We start from the raw sequence: 20,078 nt of genomic DNA on the forward strand, positions 1-20,078 counted from the left end.
ACTCTTTGGAATACAGAGGCAGCGGATGCCAAACCAAAAGGCATCCGTCGGTATTGAAATGTACCAAGGGGAGAGACAAAAGCCGTCAAATGACGTGAATCTAGATTTAACTCAATTTGATGGTACTCACAAGCTAATTCGAGTTTCGAAAAATATTTAGTACCCTTAATACAAGTGAACAAATCATTGATTTTAGACGGGGGATAGGAATCTATCCATATCTCCTTATTTAAAGACCTTAAGTCCACACATACTCTAAATTGTCCGCACCGTTTTCTGGCCACAAGCAAAGGAGACAACCACGACGACGATTCAGTAGGTTCGATAATTCCTTTGTCACACAGACTCCTCAACTCTATGTCACGACCATCCCTCACTCTAAATGGAACCCCCCTTACTTTGTGTTTTATAGGAATTGCCTTATCTTTAACAATAATTTTATGTTTGAATCCATGTATTCTTCCCAGCTTCTCACGAAAAACAGAAGGAAACTTACTCTTCCACTTCTGTCCACTGTCATCACAACTGGCTATTACAATCTGTTCAGTGGCACCTGGTTTTAATATTATCCCAACAAGTCCCTGGTGGAATCAGCCAAGGATGTTGAGCCCTTTGACTGCAACATAAACTTTTCCTCTTATCTTTCTACCCTTAAATTCCATCTCATCTTCAATTAAACCAATCAGTTTAATACGATGTCGTTCATAAGAGACAGGACACCAGTCAGGTGGTTCTAACACTTTTTCACTCCAAGTTTCTTTGAATAATTTTTGGGTAATCATGGTAATTCTGGCACCAGAGTCAACTAACAATTTAAATATTTTTCCACCATCACAAACCTCCGCAATGGGATCCACACACTTAGAAGGATCACCAGTAATAACAGCTTTAGCGTTGCCTTGACTACACACCAAATAATCTGTAACAGAAACAACTGCAGTATCAGAATCTTCTTCAGATTCAATAGCACAAACAGTGGATTTTTTTTAATTTTTAAGTTTTAAACACACTTTGGCAAAATGCCCAACTTTTTTGCAATAGTTACATGTAATATTGTTTGCGGGACACTTCCGACTTTTGGGATGTGGAGGATTACTGCATCTCATACAAGTATTGCTGTTGTTAACAAAACTGTTACTAGCTTTGTTCTTGCCTGTGACACTGTTATTTGTAGGAACATTTTTTTGTTTGTGTTTACCAACCACTACCGCACATATAGCCTCAGAAGGCTTATCTTCATGTTCCTTTAATGATAGAATAGAAGTTTCAATGCTTTTAGCCACTTTAATGGTTTCTTATAATGAAGGATTCCCCATAGCTAATAATTTTTGTCTGATTTGTTTCTCCCTACATTGACAAACAAATTGATCACGGATCAGTTGATCTGTGAACCCTTCAAACAGGCACACAGCAGCAAGTCTTCTTAACACAAAAATGTATGTGTTAACATCTTCCCCATCATTTTGCTTTTTCATTAAAAACTTATGACAAAGAACCACAAGACAAGGTTGCTTATCAAATCTATTTTTTATCTAAATACGGGTTTCCTGATACTCATCTATGTTGTTATCTTCAGTTCTTACTACATCAGGAATGTGTTTAAAATAGATCTCCCTTCAAATCCTAGAGAGTGTAATAATAAGCATTTTTTTCTTTCTGCGCAAAATCTTGATGCACCTACAGCTTCTAAATAAGTCTCAAACGCATCATACCAAATCTCCCACCTTTCTGGTGGTTCTCCTGGATTGTCTAAAAATGATGGTGGTGGTGTTACTGATTGCATTGTACACATAATATAAAAGTAAGCAATAAACTGTAAATTTTAAACAAACAAATTTTGACGTTAAGAAAATTGGTGTAAAATGTTACACAATGCAACTGGAAGAGAGGGGAAAAAAAGCTTGTACAACAAAACTAAATGACTTGTTTCCTTATTTTTCGTGATAAGAATGCTGTGTGAATCACCGTGATCCACTGTGAAAGGTTAATGTAGACAAACTTGTTGAAAAAGGCCATGTGTGTTGGCGTTGACAAGCAGAAATCATGAGACACACTAGTTGAAAAAGGCTGTGTGTGTCGGCGAAACGCTGAAAGCCGTAACAAGGCAAAACAAATCTAAAAGAATGTCCGTGTGTGTGGGCGTTGAGACACAAGAAATGTTGAACTATGTTGCGAGGTAACCCAATGTTGACTTTAGGTAGTTAAACATAATGGCCGTGCGTGTCGGCGTTGACACGCAAGCTGTGCGCAAGAAACGTAAAGAATATTGTTGCCAGGTAACTCTTCTTGAGTGTAAAGGGTTGAACAAAATGGCCGTGCGTGTCAGCTCTGGCACGCAGAATGCTGTGGTTACTGTATCCTGTTAGAAGCATCTGTCACTGTTCATGCATCAGAAACAAAAAAATTATGAATGTTACAACTTGTGAGATAGAAGTAGATCCGCAATCCAGCATGTAAAATTGACACACACGTGCAAGAGTAAATAGTTTCAGTTTTCTCCACAAACATGAACTCCAACAAAGCCCGGGAAAGATAATTAGGGTGTACCGAAGTTCAAATGAGGAAGTAGAAACACTCGTTGTGTGCAACAACGCGGGAATGATGATCAGTATTCACAACGCCAAATAATGCTGCTAAACGAAAACAGTCACGCTCTCACTTTCATTTGCTGATATGCGAAAATACATAGTTTCAGTTTTCTCCACAAACGTGAACTCCAACAAAGCCCCGGAAAAATAATTAGGGTGTACCTAAGTTCAATGAGGAAGGAGAAACACTTGTCGTGTGTAACAACTGCAGGAGTAATGAGCAGTATTCACAACGCCAAATAATGTCACAAAACAAAAACTGTCATGCTCTAACCTTCATTTGTCGATATGACAAAACATGTGTAATGAGACTCTTGTCGTTTGGAGACAAAAGGATGATTCAAGCAGTGAAAGTTTGAAGAATTACTTGAATTTGCACATCGGTTGATGCAGGATACAAACCATAGTAGCACGCTAAAGGCTCGCCTGTGTAGCTGGATCGTCACCAACAAATTGTAGTGAAGATCAACGGAATCAAGGTAAGTTAAAGTATTTATTGTTAAGCTACACGGTTGTGGAGTTATTTAAAGCAGCTCCACATTCAATCCGATAAACTCAACGGTCTACATAGTTTCAATAGATACATTCTAAGAATGCCAGTAACATCAACTACACCCAGCAACCCCAGAACTCTGTGATGAAATGCAGCACCACATCACCTGAGACACAGGCAGTGGAGCGCGACACCTCAACACAGAGAGAAGATCACTCCTTTTACAGTGGCTAGAAGTGGATAGATAAACAGTCTACTCTCCTGCTTGCACCACCTATTAGGACCTTCACTTTCTCCGGCCCTTATCTCCTACAGGCTTTACTAGAGCGGAGAGCATTCTATGTATATTAAACCCCAATTAATTCCTAGCAGATCCTTCATCCCTTGCTTCTCTAGCATGCATTATTGCTTGCTCCAATCATTTGCTTTTTTATGTTTCTTCTCAGTGTTTCTGAAATGGGGGCACTGTAAAATCTGGCTACAGATTGTGTTCTGTCAAATAAAGACCTATCACCACAATTGCAGTATTGTCTAAAATCCAGAAAAAGTATGACGCCATTGCCAAGGAATCTTGACACACACCAATGTCTATTCACTTTAGAATTGGGTAATTGAAATGGACTAAAGCTTTGGCTACCCTATTATGACTTTTGGATATTATCCTAAGATGGATGACGAGTAAGGAAGTCATCTGGTCTTGCTAGAGGCCTCTGCTGCCTTCGACACTGTTGACAATCCTGTTTTATTAACTAGGTTTTCAGCCGGAGCCAATTTCAGCTGGGTCACTTCAATGTGATTTTAGGTTTCTCTGAACCAGCACATTCATCTTCTCGCTTGAAATAAATCTTAAAGGTAGTAGAGGTGCCTCTTGCTGGGTGACGCAGGGGTTCCCCCTAACCCACTTTCTGTACAAATCTTGTGTATTCTCTTGAGATACCTTACTGGTATCAGCAAGGGAATACTGGAAAAAGGTGAGTCTTGAATTAAAGAAAATATTTAAAGCTTAACAGCTTTAACATTGAACCTATTTTTGGGCTAAAGGCTACCCAACGTTAGCTTGTATATTTTCCCGATTTTGTCCTCTTTAAGCATCAGTTTCCTGTCCCACAGCAAGGTTGAAAGTTGAAGGCCACACCTTTGGGTTAGATCTCTCTTTGATCAGTTGTTGGTAGTTGCTTTCCTGAACAGAATGTCTTGAAGCATAGTCTGCCTGTCTTATTGTTTTCCCTATACCTTTGGTGGTGGGCGTAGCTCTCAATTTCACAATCAATTGCTCTAATTTACTATATGATGGACTCCCTAACTTTTAAGTCCATTGACTTCAGAAAGCAATACATGCTTTCTTTTGCTTGGTGTCAATGTTGAACCATGTCACAATGACTAACTGGGCTTTAGAGTGGCTCCCTATCAGGCTGGCTAATCTTTAAATGGTTATATACGCACACTTACTCCTTATAATCCGACCCACAATTTCCATCTAATGCCCAGAACAGGCCATATGGAGTAAGAATAAGTCTATCCTGAAAATAGCATGAGACATTGGGTTCCAAGAACATTTTGCAGTTGTGTACTCTGATATAGCATGCCTATCAGCCATTAGGCAAATTACCTCCCTTTCATCATTTAAACAAAGGTGTCTGGCCTAAGCAAGTGTGCATTTTTTTAAATGTATTTATATTTCTTTTTTAAACATGCCAGAAATACAAAAACATTTAAAAAAAACATACAACAATATAGGATGGATTCAGCATCTTGGCACACCAACTCAGGCACTGAAGTGCACCCTTTTTCAGACAGCTTGCACATTTAAGAAGGCAAAAGGCTGCCACAGCAGGAGAAAGCCAGTGGATAAAGTCTACTGACCTCTTCCCCTGTTCTGTATGCGGTAGTGGACAGAATTATATGACACTTAAGCAGACAATGGATGATGAGCGCTGGCCCAAAGTACCTCTTTATGTATATATATTTTTTTATTATGAAAATGTGAGACTGGCTAAAGCTGTCTCTAGATCACATCAATAAATCCATACCTTGAGGATTGACATCAAGCATTAAGAGACCTTTGAGCCGTGTGTGCATTAAATGTAATGCATCAGTACGTCTATTGATCCCTTGCACATTCTCTCTTAAATCTTTGGCAAATGCTCCCGTTGTTTTCCAGCCATTGGAGGCTCATTATGAATACCTCACTGGCAATGTTTCCTTATTTGAAACTGCTGTGATGCCAGTTCACAAAATCCTTCACTTTATGTAAATGGTCCTTTAAACAGTGATGGCCGTTCTGTTGAATACTTTCACAAAGACCTTCAGACAGAAGTGGTAGGTGGCTTTGGTGGACATGTATCTTACTCTACCTCTTAATACACTCCCGTTTATGGTATGTGAGTTTGCCCTTCAGAGGAACATCATCTCAACTGGTTACATTTGCTGTGTCCACTGTACTTTGCACATTTCACAATAACCTATAATATGTACCTGCTTCAATGGAAAAATTGATTTGTGATTCAGGCATTCATAAGTTTGTAGTCGGAACCAAGTCAAGTACATTTGAATTCGGATGCATCTTCTACTTCATAGCAATTTTCCATTTGCACACTGGATGTTTATAACTTGTCCTTAAATTAATCTTAAAAACATAAGGTATTAAAAAAAAAAAAAACTTTGCTTCACTTTGAGCTGTACACTCTGACCTAGGTCTCTTCAAATGTGCCATTCAACAAATCAGGAAGGGGAAGATGTGGATTCTAAGAAATTGGGTTGTTTGAGGGGAGTGAAACCCTATTCGAGCAACAGCCACAATCCTTGTCCGGGTAAGCCACAAAATGTCACTAAATTAACCTGTGCTTACACCTCTCATAGTTTGGCACAAAAGCAGCCAGGCTTAACTTAAATGCATTTGTGCAGTACTCAAATAAAAATAAAGTGAAAACACAACACAAGAAAAATTCCACACCAATTTAGAATAATAAAAGGTATTTTATTTATTTATTTTTGGAGTTTTCTATAGCGCTGGCCAGACCCAGGGGTATCGGAGCGCTTCACAATTTGATTGGGAGGAAAGAGAGCGAAATAGTACAGTGAAAAATAGACAGACATCATACAAGTTCAGCAAATTAACAGCCGCCTGAGGGGCGGGATTGAGGTAGTGTTATTGAGGTATTCAAGGTTCCTGTCGCGTTGTTGAGGTAGTATTTATGAGGTAGTTAAGGTTCTAGATTGCGCTATTGAGGTAGAGTTCGGGAAAGCACGGTTGAGGTAGAGGATTTTTAGGCGGTTCTTGAATTCAGTAAAGGACGGGGTAGTTCTGATGTCCACTGGGATGCAGTTCCAAATTTTCGGGGCGTTGCCAGCAAAAGAGCGGTTGGCGGTTCTTTGTTTCCGGGTTTTCAAGGGGATGAGTAGTAGGGAGTTTGAACTTCTGAGATTTCTGGATTGACCAGCTTTCTTGAGTTTGGAGGCTAGATATTCCGGTTTCCCTGTGTGTAGGGCTTTGTGTGTGAGACAGGCTGTTCTGAAGTTTGCGCGCATTTCCACTGGGAGCCATTTCAGGTCGTTGAGTGCGGGGGATATGTGGTCGAATTTCCTTACACCTGAGACCATTCTGGCTGCTGCATTGAGGGTTGTTTTTAGTGGCGCTAGGTGGGATATGGCTGTGCCGGTTAGGGTTGCGATTCCATAGTCCAGTCTGGACAGGACCAAAGCTTGGGTGGCTTGTAGGAGGTCTTTTTGTGGGATGTGAGGTTTGATTTTATTGAGGAGCTTCAGGTTGAGGAAGGCACTTTTCGCGGAGTTCTTGATGTGATTTGACATCGTTAGTTTGTGATCCAGGGTGATTCCCAGGGATTTTACTGAGCTGGTCAAGGTGAGATTTCCACTGAGGGCGTCAATGTCGTTCAGCCATTCCATTATTTGTGGGTTGTTGTCTTTGTTAGAGATGAGGAGGATCTCTGTTTTTCCTTGATTGAGTTTGAGGTGATTCATCCCTAGCCAGTCTTGGATTTCTTTTAGAGTGTTATTGAGTCTTCGGATGTCATTGTGGGACGTTATTTCTATGTAGATCTGTGTGTCGTCTGCGTAGAGGTGGAAAGGGATGTTGGCTTTTTTCAGTATGGTGGTGAGGGGGACCATGTATATGTTGAAAAGTTGAGGGGAGAGAACGGATCCTTGTGGCACCCCTCTGGACACAGGGAGAGGATCAGATGAGAACGATTTTATTTTTACTCTTTGGGAGCGGTTCTGGAAGAAGGAGTCAAATCATTTCAGGACCATGTCACCCGCCCCTACTCGTTCTTTGAGGGCCTTGATGAGGAGCTTGTGGTCAACCGTGTCGAATGCCGCTGACAGGTCTAGGAGGATGAGTAGGCAGCACTGATCCGCGTCAAGGGAGTTGCGTATGTCGTCAACTATGTTCAGGATTGCGGTTTCGGTGCTGTAGCCTTTTCTGAAGCCTGATTGGTTTTGGTCAAGAAGGTTGATATTGTCGAGCTGGTTGTTGAGTTGACGAAGCACGCATTTTTCTAGGATTTTGGCTAGGAAGGGTAGACTTGAGACTGGTCTGAAGTTGTTTGGGTCGTTGGAGTCGAGACCTGGTTTCTTCAGGAGGGGGGTGACCTGGCCCACTTTGAGGCAGTCCGGGATGGTGCCTGTTTTTAGGGAGCTGTTGATGATTTTGCACCAGATTGGAGCAAGGGTGAATTTGAGGTCTTTGACCATTTGGGCGGGGATGGGATCAAGGTTGTGGGAGGAGGGTTTGGAGGATGCTATTAGATTGAGGATCTCTGCTTCGTGGACGTGGTCGAAAGCGGGCCAGGTGATGGAGGTTGAAGCTTCAAAGGTGGTGAGTGTTGTGGTTAGGTTGATGTTGATGATCGGAGTCGGGTTGATGTCTAGGGATAGTTCGATCTTGGTTATTTTTTCGTTGAAGAAGGAGACGAAGTTGTCACATAGGGTTTTGGAGGGTTGCGCAAGGACCGTGGATGTCTTGGAGGTTTGTTTTTTGATGATATCAAAGAGTTCTCTTGGCCTGTTCTTTGCCTTTTCTAGCGCATTGCAGAAGAAGTTAGTTTTTTCGTTGTTGATGTGGTTCTTGTACCTTTTTCTCATTGCTCCGAGTTCCTCCCGACTGTTAGAGGAGGGGTTCTTTCTCCAATGTTGTTTTGTGGCTCTGAGGAGTCTCCTTTCCTTGTTGATGTCCTTGTTGAACCAGGTTCTCGATGGGATGTTCCTGGGTTTTTTTCGTTTTAGGGGAGCCAGTTGGTCTAGTATGGCGGATGTGGTGGTGTTGTAGTGTGAGATGAGTTCTGTAGTTGAGAGACCTTCTGTGAGGATTGACAGGGAGGAGGCTATTCTTTCTTCTAGTTCCATTGAGTTAATTTGGGATAGATTCCTGGACCATGAGCAGGGAGCTGCTTTTGTGGTATGGGGCTGGATCTGTTGCGTGAGGTGGAATAGGATTAGATGGTGGTCGGACCAGTCTACCGGGAGGATGTGCTAAATGGCGATTGCATCGTTCCTGGCGATGATGGCGTCTAGAGTTCCCCCTTTGTTGTGGGTCTCTTTTGCGCAGTGTTGGTATAGGTTGTTTGCTTGGAGAAGTTCGTTTAGGGATTTTATTGTGGTATTGTTCTCGTTGTTCCAGTGCAGATTGAGATCCCCTAGAATGATGTTGTTGGACTCTTTGAGGGAGCAGTTGGCAATTAGGTTTGAAAGTTGTTCTGTGAATATAGTGTTGTTGCCTGGGGGGTGGTATATTAGGTGGCATTGCAGTGAGTTGTTGTCCTTGGTTTTGATGTTGGTAGTGAGGCATTCGAAGGAGTTGTAGCCAAAGGTGTCACATTCGAGCACTGCGAGGTTGTTTTTGTGGATAACTGCCACACCTCCGCCTTTTTTATGGCCCTTCCTATCTTTATTGACGATGGTGTAACCTGGGGGGACAAGCATGTCTAGGATAGGTGGGGAGGAGTCGTCTAGCCAGGTCTCAGTGATGAATGCTACGTCTATGTTGTAGTTGAGGATGGTCTCCGCTAGCTCCGTCGACTTTTTGGTGGCGGATCTGCAGTTTATGAGCATGCAGTTGGTCTGGGGAGCTTCTTTTTCCTTAGGTTCGGTGGGGATGGTGATGAGGGCTACCGGGGGTCTCGGGTGTTTGTGAGGGGGGTGCTCTTTTCTGAGACCAGTGACTACCTGTATGGAGGACTGGCTGGGGAAGGAGGTGTATGTAGTGTAAGAGGCGGCTAGTTCGAGCGCCTCGTCCGTGGTCATGTCTTTCGCCGCTCTGCTAGGTCTCCTGGCCTGGGAAGGTGGGAGGGGGTGTGGGTCCGTGAGGGGTGATGAGGTGGTTGATCTTGGGGGGGCGTGCATGTTGGGGGGTGCGGGTTGGGTTTTTGGGTGGGTGTTATGGGGAGTTGCGAGGGAGGTGAGGATGAGATTCAGGCCTAGAATTATAGTGTTGATTTGGTTTTCAATGCGGGTGAGGCGGTCGAGAGGGACCTCCTGTGTGGGGGGTGGTTGGCTTACGGAGGTGTTGTGGTTATGTTGGGTTTTGGGGTCAGATGGGATGTCTGATTGGGTTGAGATGGCGGCTTGAGTCATGATCTGGGTTGGATGGGCGGAGAAGTTGGGTTGTGCAGGGTTGTTATTCCTGAGGGGGTAAAGTGTAGGTTGGGTGTGGAGTGCCTTGGGGCTGGTCTTATAGTGTGCTAGGGTTGCTGGGGGGGTATTCTGTATCGAGGGTATATCTAGGGGATGGGCCGTGGTGTGTGGCGGGGTTGTGTCTTTGTTTTCAAGGGTCTTTAGGGGAGGTAAGGGGTGAGAGGAGGTGATTGTGTACCTGGGGGGTGGTGTGGGTTGGTTGAGGGTCCTGGTGGGCTGGTGTGCTTGGTCTGGGTCAGGTGTGATAGGGTTAGCAAGTAGAGAGGGGAATAGGCGGTCAAAGGTCTCCAGATTGGCGTTGTTGGCTTGGATCAGGACTGTGCCATTGGAGTAAATGGTCATTGAGGTGATCCCGCGGTTGGGTGGGTGGTTCGGGGTGAGGAAGGAGAGTTTGCAGCTATGTAATGTCTTCGTTGTCTTTGTGATTAGGCGTTTTTCCCTAAGGACCGAGATCCAGTATCCTGGTCTGGCAGTGTGAAAGATGAGGTCCATTTTTATTTGACCTTTGGAGGGGCAGTGGTAGACATCTGCGAAGAGGAATTCAGGGAATTGCCTAATTAGTTTGTGCTTAAGAGATTTTTTTGCGTTGGGTGAGATGTTGTGTGGGGGGGAGATAGCGAAGGAGTTTGATCCGTGACGTTTAATGAGAGGGGAGGACAGAGGGTAGTGGTCGATCGTCATGGCGGAGGGCGATGGGGCCTAGCGGAATAGGTGGAGCGTATTTGAAGGGGTTTAGGTCCGTCGGGGGGGGGAGGGGTGGGTGGGCGTTGGTTGCTATGTGTCCGAGGTGGAGGGGGTGACGATATGAGTTTGTTTCATTGAGCGGAGAAGTGCAGCCTTGGGGGCAGTTAGGTGGTTCGGGGACAGTCTTCTTGTGGTTTATTGTGTGCCCTTTGAGGAATCCTTGAGTTAGGTTGTGCCCAGTGGGCGCTTCACTGTCTGTGTTCCATTGTGGATGCCGTGTTGGGATCAGGCAGGAGGGCGTCCGTTTCGGGTATGGGATCCCTATATTCCGTTGTGTGGCCCGTCTTTCTTGTTGTGGGGTCCGGATTGAGGAGGGGGGTCCCCGTCTTGGACCTTGGCTGTTTACTGACCTTGGATCTTATTATTGGGGTTGGTTTGCCGGTTGTGGATGGGGCTATGCCAGGGGTGTGAAGGAAATGATTGAGGCTGCTGGTACCGGTCACGGTCACAAAGTTCACAGGCTTGCTACCTTAGGGTGACTCAATTTCATCCCCATCTTAGGGTCAGGCACGGTGGGGTCGAGCTCTGGCCAACCTTCCTTCAGTAAGGTAAGTTGCCTGCGCCGGTGTGGGTGGTCTGGACGGTGGGTGGCAACAGCGTGTTGTTTCTCCAGTGTTTCTAGTCGACAGTTGCCGCGGTAGGGTTCTTAGCTCCGGGCGCGATTACAATAGAGCCGGGACTGTTCCTACAGGGTGTCCCATTATCAGCGCCATTTTAAGGTCAGGCGGGGTGAGTCGGGCTCTGTCTATGAGTTCCCCGTTACGGTGCTTCCGCATGCATTACGTTAGGGGGAGCTGCTCGGAGGCGGTTAGTCAGGAGCGCTTTACCTCTCTGCTTGTTGGTGACTGGTCTCTTTACTTCATGCAGTCCGAGTGATGCCCTGGTAGTAGCGCCATTTTGACGACAGGCTGGTGGGGGGGAGATCGAAGTGATCCGTTCTTCCTCCGTCCTTAGTTCTTTGTAGGGGGTGCTGACATTAGCGTTGGGCTGTGAGTGCCCTCTTGAAACTCCGGTGTGGGTATCTGGAGGGAGCCGGTCGCTTGCTCTTCTTCCCTGTGATTCTTGGAGCTGTATCTGGTCTCTGGAGCGATTGTCCTGTTAGTACGCCATTTTGGAGCCAGGCTGTGGGGAGAACGATTTGGTCCGCGATTTGTCAGAAAATCGACATCCTTGGCTTGGCCATCGGTGACGGAGTCAGTTCAATTCGGCCGGGTTTACCCTCCCTTGGATCCGGTGTCCTGGTGTCGTGTGAGCCTGCAGGAGGTGCCGATCCTCTATGTTAGAGGAGGCGCTGCTCCTTGTCCTCACACGGATCAGGCAGCCCCTTTCCGGGTGTCCGGTGCGTAATGTCTTTTTTCTTTAATCTTTATGTTTCGCCGGTATTTTTGTGGGGCTGGCTGGCATGTTGTAGTTTGTCCGGGTTGTGATTCGAGAAAGGAGGTCACTGGAGGTTTTGCTCCTCTTTCTCGTGGGTTTATTGTAGGTCGCGCTCGTAACTTCGGATTCCAGGGGATCGAGGGGGTCAGAGTGGCATCTCCCCTTAGCTGTGGAGTTCCGATCGTCTGATCACTGCAGTGCGAAGGTTGAGCGGCCGTGGGTTAGGAGATAAATCGCTGGGAGTTTGCTGAAGTTGCCGAGCTTGTGGATCCGGCGGCCATTTCTGTTGTCCCTGTTTCGTTCTGGTAAAAAATGTTTTACACCAAAATGAGACAAACCCAAAGAATAGACCTGGAGATATGCAATTTCAAAGATTTACCGTAAGTATAGTGCATAGAAGCATAAACCTTAACTCACGGTTCTTTGGTTGTGAGACAAGAGGTAAAAGCCACAGGTTCAGGCTGACTGTGATGGAGTGTGGGCATGATACAGGGACCATGTTAGTCTGGCTGAAAAAGTTACCTTCTAAAGTCCATCTTGAAAGGTTTTTATTCGCAGTGGAGGAGGCTGCAAGGAGAGTGTCACAGATGGTCATCGAAGTAGCACGAAGAGCAGGTCGGGCATTGTGGATGGTCGTCGCTGCATCGCAAAGATCTGGCTGGGCATTGTGGATGGTCGTTGCTGGAGCTTCACATTGACGGTCACCATGGGCTATCAGTGCTGTAGCGCAAAGTGCAGAGCTTGTGTTGTCGCTGTAGCACGAAGAGTCTGGCTTACTTGAGCTTTGTGTTGGCGTTCTGCGCGGGCAGAAAGATCTTGGCACAAATTAGCATGTTCACGGTCGTGAAAATAAAAAACTTAAGGATTTCTCCTTTTCGTCTAGAAGGAGCTCAACTGATGCCACACTAAGGGTCCAGGAGCTGGAAGGGACCTCTTTGGGATCAGGAACTCACTTCAGCGTAGTCCAGTAGGGCTCAGGCAGGTCCAGTTGTAGGTCAGCTGGGCAGTTACTGAGAGGCCTCTGCAGCTTCTTGTGTCCCTGTAGCTCGGAACAGGAGACCAACTAACTAGCTCTTGGAGTCTCTTAGGTAGCCTGGGATAAAAGTAGCAGGTCCAGTTTTACTTCTCGTGTAGGCCTCAAGCATCAGATAGGGCTCAGCCAGGAGAGCAGTCCTTCCTCTCTAGTATTCCTGTATCAAGGTAAAGTCTGGATAGACGACAGGAGGCATTTGAAAATGTTTAATGAAACATTAATGTGGAACGACGCTGCCTCTGGAGTGATTACAAAACGCTTATTAAACTTTGGAATGAAGTGTTTATATGATTACTGGTTTACGTTTGAATGAAACAAGATGATTCACGAAGAATGATGAATCATGAGGAAAAATTCCTAATTCCGCAGTGCGACTGATGGGTGCGCAGTGTTACGTACTTTTTTTTTTTTTGTCCTCATTTGCCTTACCCTCAATTTAGGAGATACCAACCACCTTGCGTGTCCTTCACTTAGAGCCGGAGCAAAATAAATGTACCCGTCTCCTGTGCCAGAACGCGAGTATAATGTAATGGTGGCAGAGAGGTCCCAGGGGGAGGAGGGGCTTTGGAAGCTTGCGCTGACTCCATCAAGGTATATTTCAACCTGTGGGACCAATATCGTAACGAGGCTAGACCCGGTCCAAGGAGTGTTAATGGCATAATCATAGGACCCGGGGGAAGAAAAACCCCGGAAAACTATCTCCACTTGGTCAACAAGTCCCAAAAAGCCAGGTTACGCTTACTGCATGATCTAGTCAGGTCCACCTTCGATGTTTCGTATAGGGAGGTGAGCCAGCCAGAGTGTGATGGTGCAGTTTTCTCTACCCAATGTATACAAATTTGCCTTCTGGCCAACAAAATGGCATAGAACAAGAGGGACCTAGCCTTGCTGATGATACTGTCCTCCAAGCCAAAGATAAGTGGCAAAGTAATTGACAGTGATGTATTTAAGATGGAGTTTAATGTAGACTTCACTTCCTCCCAGAAACGGCCGATGTCGGGGCATTCCATGAACATGTGGATGTCCGATGCTCCCATAAGGTTGCATTTATTACATTTCTTATCAGGGAGAAATTTAGAAAGTCTCAGCGGTGTAATGTATGCACGATGAACTGTGAAAAGATGGTTTCGTCTTAGCCAAGATGGTTTCACAATTATGTAGAGGAGGGCAAAATAATTTAACCATACCTCCTCACACTGAAAGCCAGTCGCCTCCCCCCACAGCTCATCTGGGAGGGCAAACTCCCCATCAATTTCCTCCAACAGCTGCCAATACCATAAGGCTACCTCCTTTCCTCCCCTCGATCGTTCCACTGACGACCGCTCCAAGTTGCTGGCCTTCCCAAGTTGTACACCTTTACGACCCTGGGTTCTCACCCAGCTGTCCAATTGGATAAACTTAAATCTGGAGAGCCCAGGGCCTATGTGGTCACGTAACTCATCCCAGGCTATTATCGATCCTTCCATCAATAGCTCCCCCCATCTTATAATCCAGGCGTCCTCTAATGGGGAAGACAGGCTGTCCCTTAAACATAATGGTAGACCCGGAGAGTCCCATATTGGGGCGAAATTAGAGTAGTTAGACAGCCCCAATCTTTTTCTGATGTTTAACCAAGCATTAGCCCATGACTGTAAAATTTTAAGCTTGATTTTTTTAAAAGAATTTCTGGCTCCCAAACTTGAACAAAAACCCATCCGCTGGTAAGTTTGCCCCAGTTAACATGGCTCTGTAAATCGACCCACTGGGAAGGTTAGATGGTGTTTTTAAAAGCATCCTAGAGTGAGACAGCTGAAAAGCCCATGCATAGTATAGTAAGTCAGGCAGGGCAAGACCTCCCTTTTCTCTCCTCCTCCTCAACTTTTTCCAAGCGAGTCTGGTAGATTTATAATTCTAGATAAAGGAGTTAATTTCTCGCTGGCACTTATCTATCATTTTGGCATCAAACGCCAGGGGAATGGCATTGAAAATAAATGTAAACTTGGGGAGGATGCACATTTTTACCAGATTCACCCTACCCGTTATAGAAAGTGGCAGGTGAGTCCAAGATTTCAGAAGCCTTTTACTCTCATTAAATAATCGATCCAGGTTGGTTGGTCCAATACTTTACGTACCTTTTTCACAAACTTTTTAAAAGTGGCATTTTCCGAATTGTGACTTAAATTACAATTCTGCAGGCACTAAACATGACATTCCTACCTACTTCCAAGCAAATGTTATCACTTATTAAATGTAATAAGTTACGCTGCGTTATCCTTAGGGAGAGGTAGGCCACTTATAGTGAAATACGAATCAAAGATTTTATTTTACTACTAGGACATGTAAAATTTAAACGCACATGTCCAACTCTTTAAATACAGTGTACCCTGCCCTATGGGCTAGCTAGGGCCCTGGCCTGGCAAAAGGTTAATGTTTTTACCAGGTCGAAATATCAGTTTAAAACTGCACCTACAGGCTGCAATGACAGACCTCAAACGTGTTTAAAAGGGCTACTTAAGTGGGTGGCACAATCAGTGCTAGAGGCCCACTAGTAGTATTTAATTTACTGACCCTGGGTACACGTAGTACCACTTTGCTAGAGACTTATAAGTAAATTATGTGTGCCACTCGAGTATAAGAAAGCCAATTTTTCCATATTTACATGGGTGAGCACAAGCACTTCAACACTGATTAGCTGTCGCAAAGTGTGCAGAGTCCAAAAGACTACAAAAACAAATTCAGCATAACCGAATGAGTGAAGGCAAAAGGTTTGCGGGTGGACCTGCAGAGAGGACCAAATGGTATCTTTGAGATGAAGATCTCCTTTTTTTCTGTAGGTGGCTTACTTTTAGAGGTTTGGCTTTCTTCATCCAAGGCCTCCACAGTGGGTTTTTCAAATAATTAACTTTCTCAACTTGAAAACAGGCAGACTTCTCTTTTGTATTGTCTTGCGCCTTTCCTGGCTTTGCCAATGCAAATACTCTGTATTAACTGCAGTAGCCCTATCTAGAGACACAACTGAGACTGCTGCAAAATACAGAAGCAGTCCTTCTGCTAGATAAGGATTGCAGGGACCCACTTAAACCAGACTTTAAAGCATTGCTCTTGGCAGTATTAACCATGAAATGTAATGCAGATTTATACTTCAGGATATTTATAACAGCTAAAACTTCCCTGAATACAAATCTACCTTGTCTTGACCTGCTCACAAGTTCCACTCTAATAATGATGAAACCAATATGGGGTGAGGGGCGAGTTTCTTCCTAGTCCACATAATAGTAGGTTACAGCATACCCATACAAGAGAAGATTCAGTTAAATTTAAAAAGTCTCTTGAAGAGGTGATTTTTCTCTTAAATGTTCTAGTCAGTCGCATCAATTAAGTGGTGGCATGCTTTACCATAATTGGTAAGACCTGCTGCTGTATGTGTGTCCCCCTACTCCAGATTATCGAAAACGTCAAAGGTTCGTGAGGGCTTAAGACATGCCCCTTACATATTTTGAGCTACAGTTTCCTTGTAATATTTGTTCCTGTATAACCTATTGGTGGTGTGTGCTTGCTCTTGACATTTTATTTCTCTTGCTCTGTTGTCTACTTACTTGTTTACCCTCGACAGTCTTGAACCAGCTGAACAGCTGCTCCCTTTGGCTGCACACTTCCACTCACATGGCCTGGACGTCCATTGATTTGAAGCATATTGTTCCATTAGAAATTGTGTTTTGTAGATTCAAATAATATTTAATCTTTCTGTGCATGTTTTGTCTTGCCTTTCCTTGATAAAACAACCCTTCCCGACGGATCAGAAAAAAACATATCTTTCTTCTTCCATCATGACTTCCCACTCGCTTGCCAGCTTAAAAGGCATTTTTGTGGCATCCATTTTTAAGCAACCTTTCTTTCAACAGGTTCCCTCTGATCAGGCCGACATGGCATTGAAAATGCTTAGGATGGTGACCAATCAAGAAAAGTGATGAGAAAATCGAAGCTGCCATATTCGCCACGTTGAATCCGCACATGACGGTGGAGTACCAGCTGGAATGATCTCCTTGTTACAGAAAAGTATTGGCAGGTAGCCAGCTGGAATGGCTTCTGTGTTTAACATACCTTGCTCTGAATAGACAAGCTTGAGGCTTTGACCACTCGCGGTTTTCGAAATTGCGTCCTGTGTATCCTGGTATTTGTAGTCTTGCTTTTATCCACAGGGAGGCAGTCCATGAATACATTGGAATCAGAGACTGGAAACCATGATTTAAGTAAAATATTACTCATAGTAGTTGTACACCCGAGTTTCAAACACAGCAGCTCTAATATCTTGTGTAAATCATGTGGGCTTCAGAAGGGACCATAATAGTTTTTTTTGTGCAACGAGAAGGGACAATCATGTATTACTTTGTACAAACGGGGATATTATTTTTCAATGGTGGCAATGTTGGGTGTGGTTATTATGGATGTTAAAACTGCTATTGCAGGATCTCTGTTCAGGAGGCAATGTTTGTGTTGATGCATAGGTTCGTCTTCTTGACTATTTGCACTGTTATATGTAGCTAAACAATTTTTTGCTAAAAACAAATCCATTTTTTTTCCAGTTCTGTATTACACAAAAAAACTTTGTATAGTTGTTTTTTTTAGATGATGTAAATGCTATCGAATAAGACTGGTTTGAACAGATATCCACACAATAAAACGTACTTAACCATATTCACTTTCTTTATCGTTTTATTTACTAGCCTTATTTTGTGGAAAGCCTTTGTATTTCATCTTCGCATAACTTCTGGTTAGTTGAGCACCTCTTCAATACTGCAATAACGCCACTCCGCGTGGCAAGTGCAGAGGATTGGAGATTGGCAGTGTCATGCTATTAAAAGAATGGAGTCTAGAGACCCACAGTGTAATGAGCGATCTACATGTGATAATGTTATACGGCTGTCTTGTTCGTATTTGGTTGACCTGATGTCTCTCCTTTTATTGTTTACCGATTGCTTTAGTGTGATATCCACATCATAGTGCTAATGGGAGAGAAACAGCAGGATCATTCTTTTTAAAAACAACAAATGTATGAACTAGAACATAAACAGTGTTATATAGTAGGTGGCATAAATGTATGTATTGTTAAAAATATGCCTATAGGACAGATTGAGTAGTATAATTTGAATATTAGATCTTAAAAACTGAACGTGCCAGATTCCAAGTTCTTTGTTGTATGAAGTCATTTGAAATTAAAACAAACTATCGATATGTTTATTAAATGTACCCCTTCTTGCCTGAACAAATGCAGCTCTTCAGAAAGACAGAATGTTAAGCGGTCTGTTGCCATGATCGCAGATATGGTTAGATAGCAACCTAGGGAAGAAGAAATAGCCACTCGTTGACCAATGAGTCCGGAAGCTATTGTAATGCCCAGGTTAAGCATTTAACATTTACAATTCGTGCAGAGAGCATATATCACACCCCAACTTATGCTGCAAAACGACAATAATACCTCCGATGCATGCTGCAGATGCAATCAAGAACAAGCTGACTTTATACATGTGTCTTGGTCATGCCATGTGGAGGGAGCATCGAATTTCAGCTGCAATATTAGACTCTGTCAGAGAAATGACATCTGAGAGCTTGACCCGCACTCCATTGGCAGCCAGGCTGGGGTGTGGTGTAGAGAGCCCATAAGGGAACAAGAGATTAATTTATATGGCCATCCTACATGCCAAATATTGGGTAGCAATAGGCTGGATGAGCAAGCTCCCCTCTAGACATTGACTTGGCCCGAGACCTAGTATACTGTTATGAAATGCCTGAAAGATACTCTGGTATGCTGCTTGCAGCTTTTGGGCTATAAAATGACTAACATGGGCAATGTAACATTTGGAAAAAAATTTAAAATGTCAATGCAAAACTGGATATCATGATCAGGGGAATTAAATTACATTGATCCAAGATTAATAATATATCTGTATAATATTAATATGTTGTAATATTTCTGTATTGCAACGTTGTATACTGTGATATCTTCCGATGTTCGAAAATAGAAAATTAACGGAAAAAAGAGTATTTGTTCCCTCGCTGACAAATATCACTAACATGTGCTTGTCCTCTGGCATAGTCCCACCTCAATGGAAGGCGGTAACAGTCCTTGCTCTTGCAGTTGACACAACCCAAACCATCCTAGACTAGGGCAACTCTGCCACTTCTATTCTGGTCGATCTCTTGGTGGCAATCAAAACGATATCTTGTGATATACTACTTAGTCATTTTTCTACTATTGGCATTGAAGCATTTTGGACCTAACACGAACTGGGGCCATGCTACCATTTTAATTACATAAAGGTTTACACACAGACCCGGCTTCAGTGTAAACCACCCAGACATGACGCTCTATCTGTAAACAATGGCTCCAGTTAAATGTTTGCTCTCTCAGCCATCGCACTAAAGCCAGGAGGACCAAGCCTTGATCCCCTTCTCCAGGTGATGAAAGCAAAAATCATCCCACACTAACCGACAGGAGTGAAATTACCTGGGCATGGAAGCTGAGTCAGAAGACAAATTGGTTACCAGAATCTACAAAGCCACTCTCCACCTTCCAAAGAGCGTCACCGGCGCAAGAGAGACTCTAGTACAATATCATTAAACAGTATTGGACCAGAGGCTCAGATCGGCACCATCTGACTCCGTGCACGGTCTAATCTGGTCCATCGTTCCATTAATCAGAATACTATCCACCTTCCAAATCTTCACGATGCAACACACAAACTTTTCAGTGAGACCAAAGTAGTGATTTTTTGCCTTCTCCTTCAGGTAATGCATCTGTAATATAATAATTATTTTATTTCGTAATCGTTATGAAAAAGATCAACTTCCATTTGTACAGTACTTCGACACTAAGTCTAGTTCGTGCTCTATAAAAACACTAATAAATGAATAAATATAAACCTAGCCATACATTTCTGTCCTCATATTAGGCTTCTAAACGTTTACTTCACATTAACATGTGTTTTTTATTATTTAGAATATCTTGAAGAATTGAACTGGGTGCTTTAGAGCTCCAGGTGAGTTTATTTTATTTGTATAAATATTATTGCGTTTCCGGACCAGAAGGTATTTTATGGAATATACATGGAACATAACTGAAGCACGGTCACGTTGAGGTCGGCAGTAAATGATAGAGTGAACAATTATAGCATTAGTAGAACAAGATCAGAAAAGTCCACATTAAAGTGATAAG

At 43.7% G+C, this 20,078-nt stretch overlaps 1 protein-coding gene across 2 annotated transcripts in view; it reads left to right on the top strand.

The window, feature by feature from the left end:
* SCPEP1 (serine carboxypeptidase 1) overlaps positions 1-17,560 on the top strand; it is a 218,211-nt gene extending 200,651 nt beyond the window's left edge. For both annotated transcript variants that reach the window (XM_086930880.1, XM_086930879.1), the window contains one exon: positions 16,768-17,560. In XM_086930880.1, the coding sequence (XP_086787006.1) occupies positions 16,768-16,833 (66 nt within the window). In that variant the 3' untranslated portion in view covers positions 16,834-17,560. The remainder of the gene's footprint in view (positions 1-16,767) is intronic.
* The last annotated feature ends 2,518 nt before the right edge of the window (positions 17,561-20,078 follow it).

The sequence above is a fragment of the Lissotriton vulgaris genome, chromosome 7 (genome assembly GCF_964263255.1).
Source record: "Lissotriton vulgaris chromosome 7, aLisVul1.2, whole genome shotgun sequence".
NCBI classification, from domain to species: domain Eukaryota; kingdom Metazoa; phylum Chordata; class Amphibia; order Caudata; family Salamandridae; genus Lissotriton; species Lissotriton vulgaris.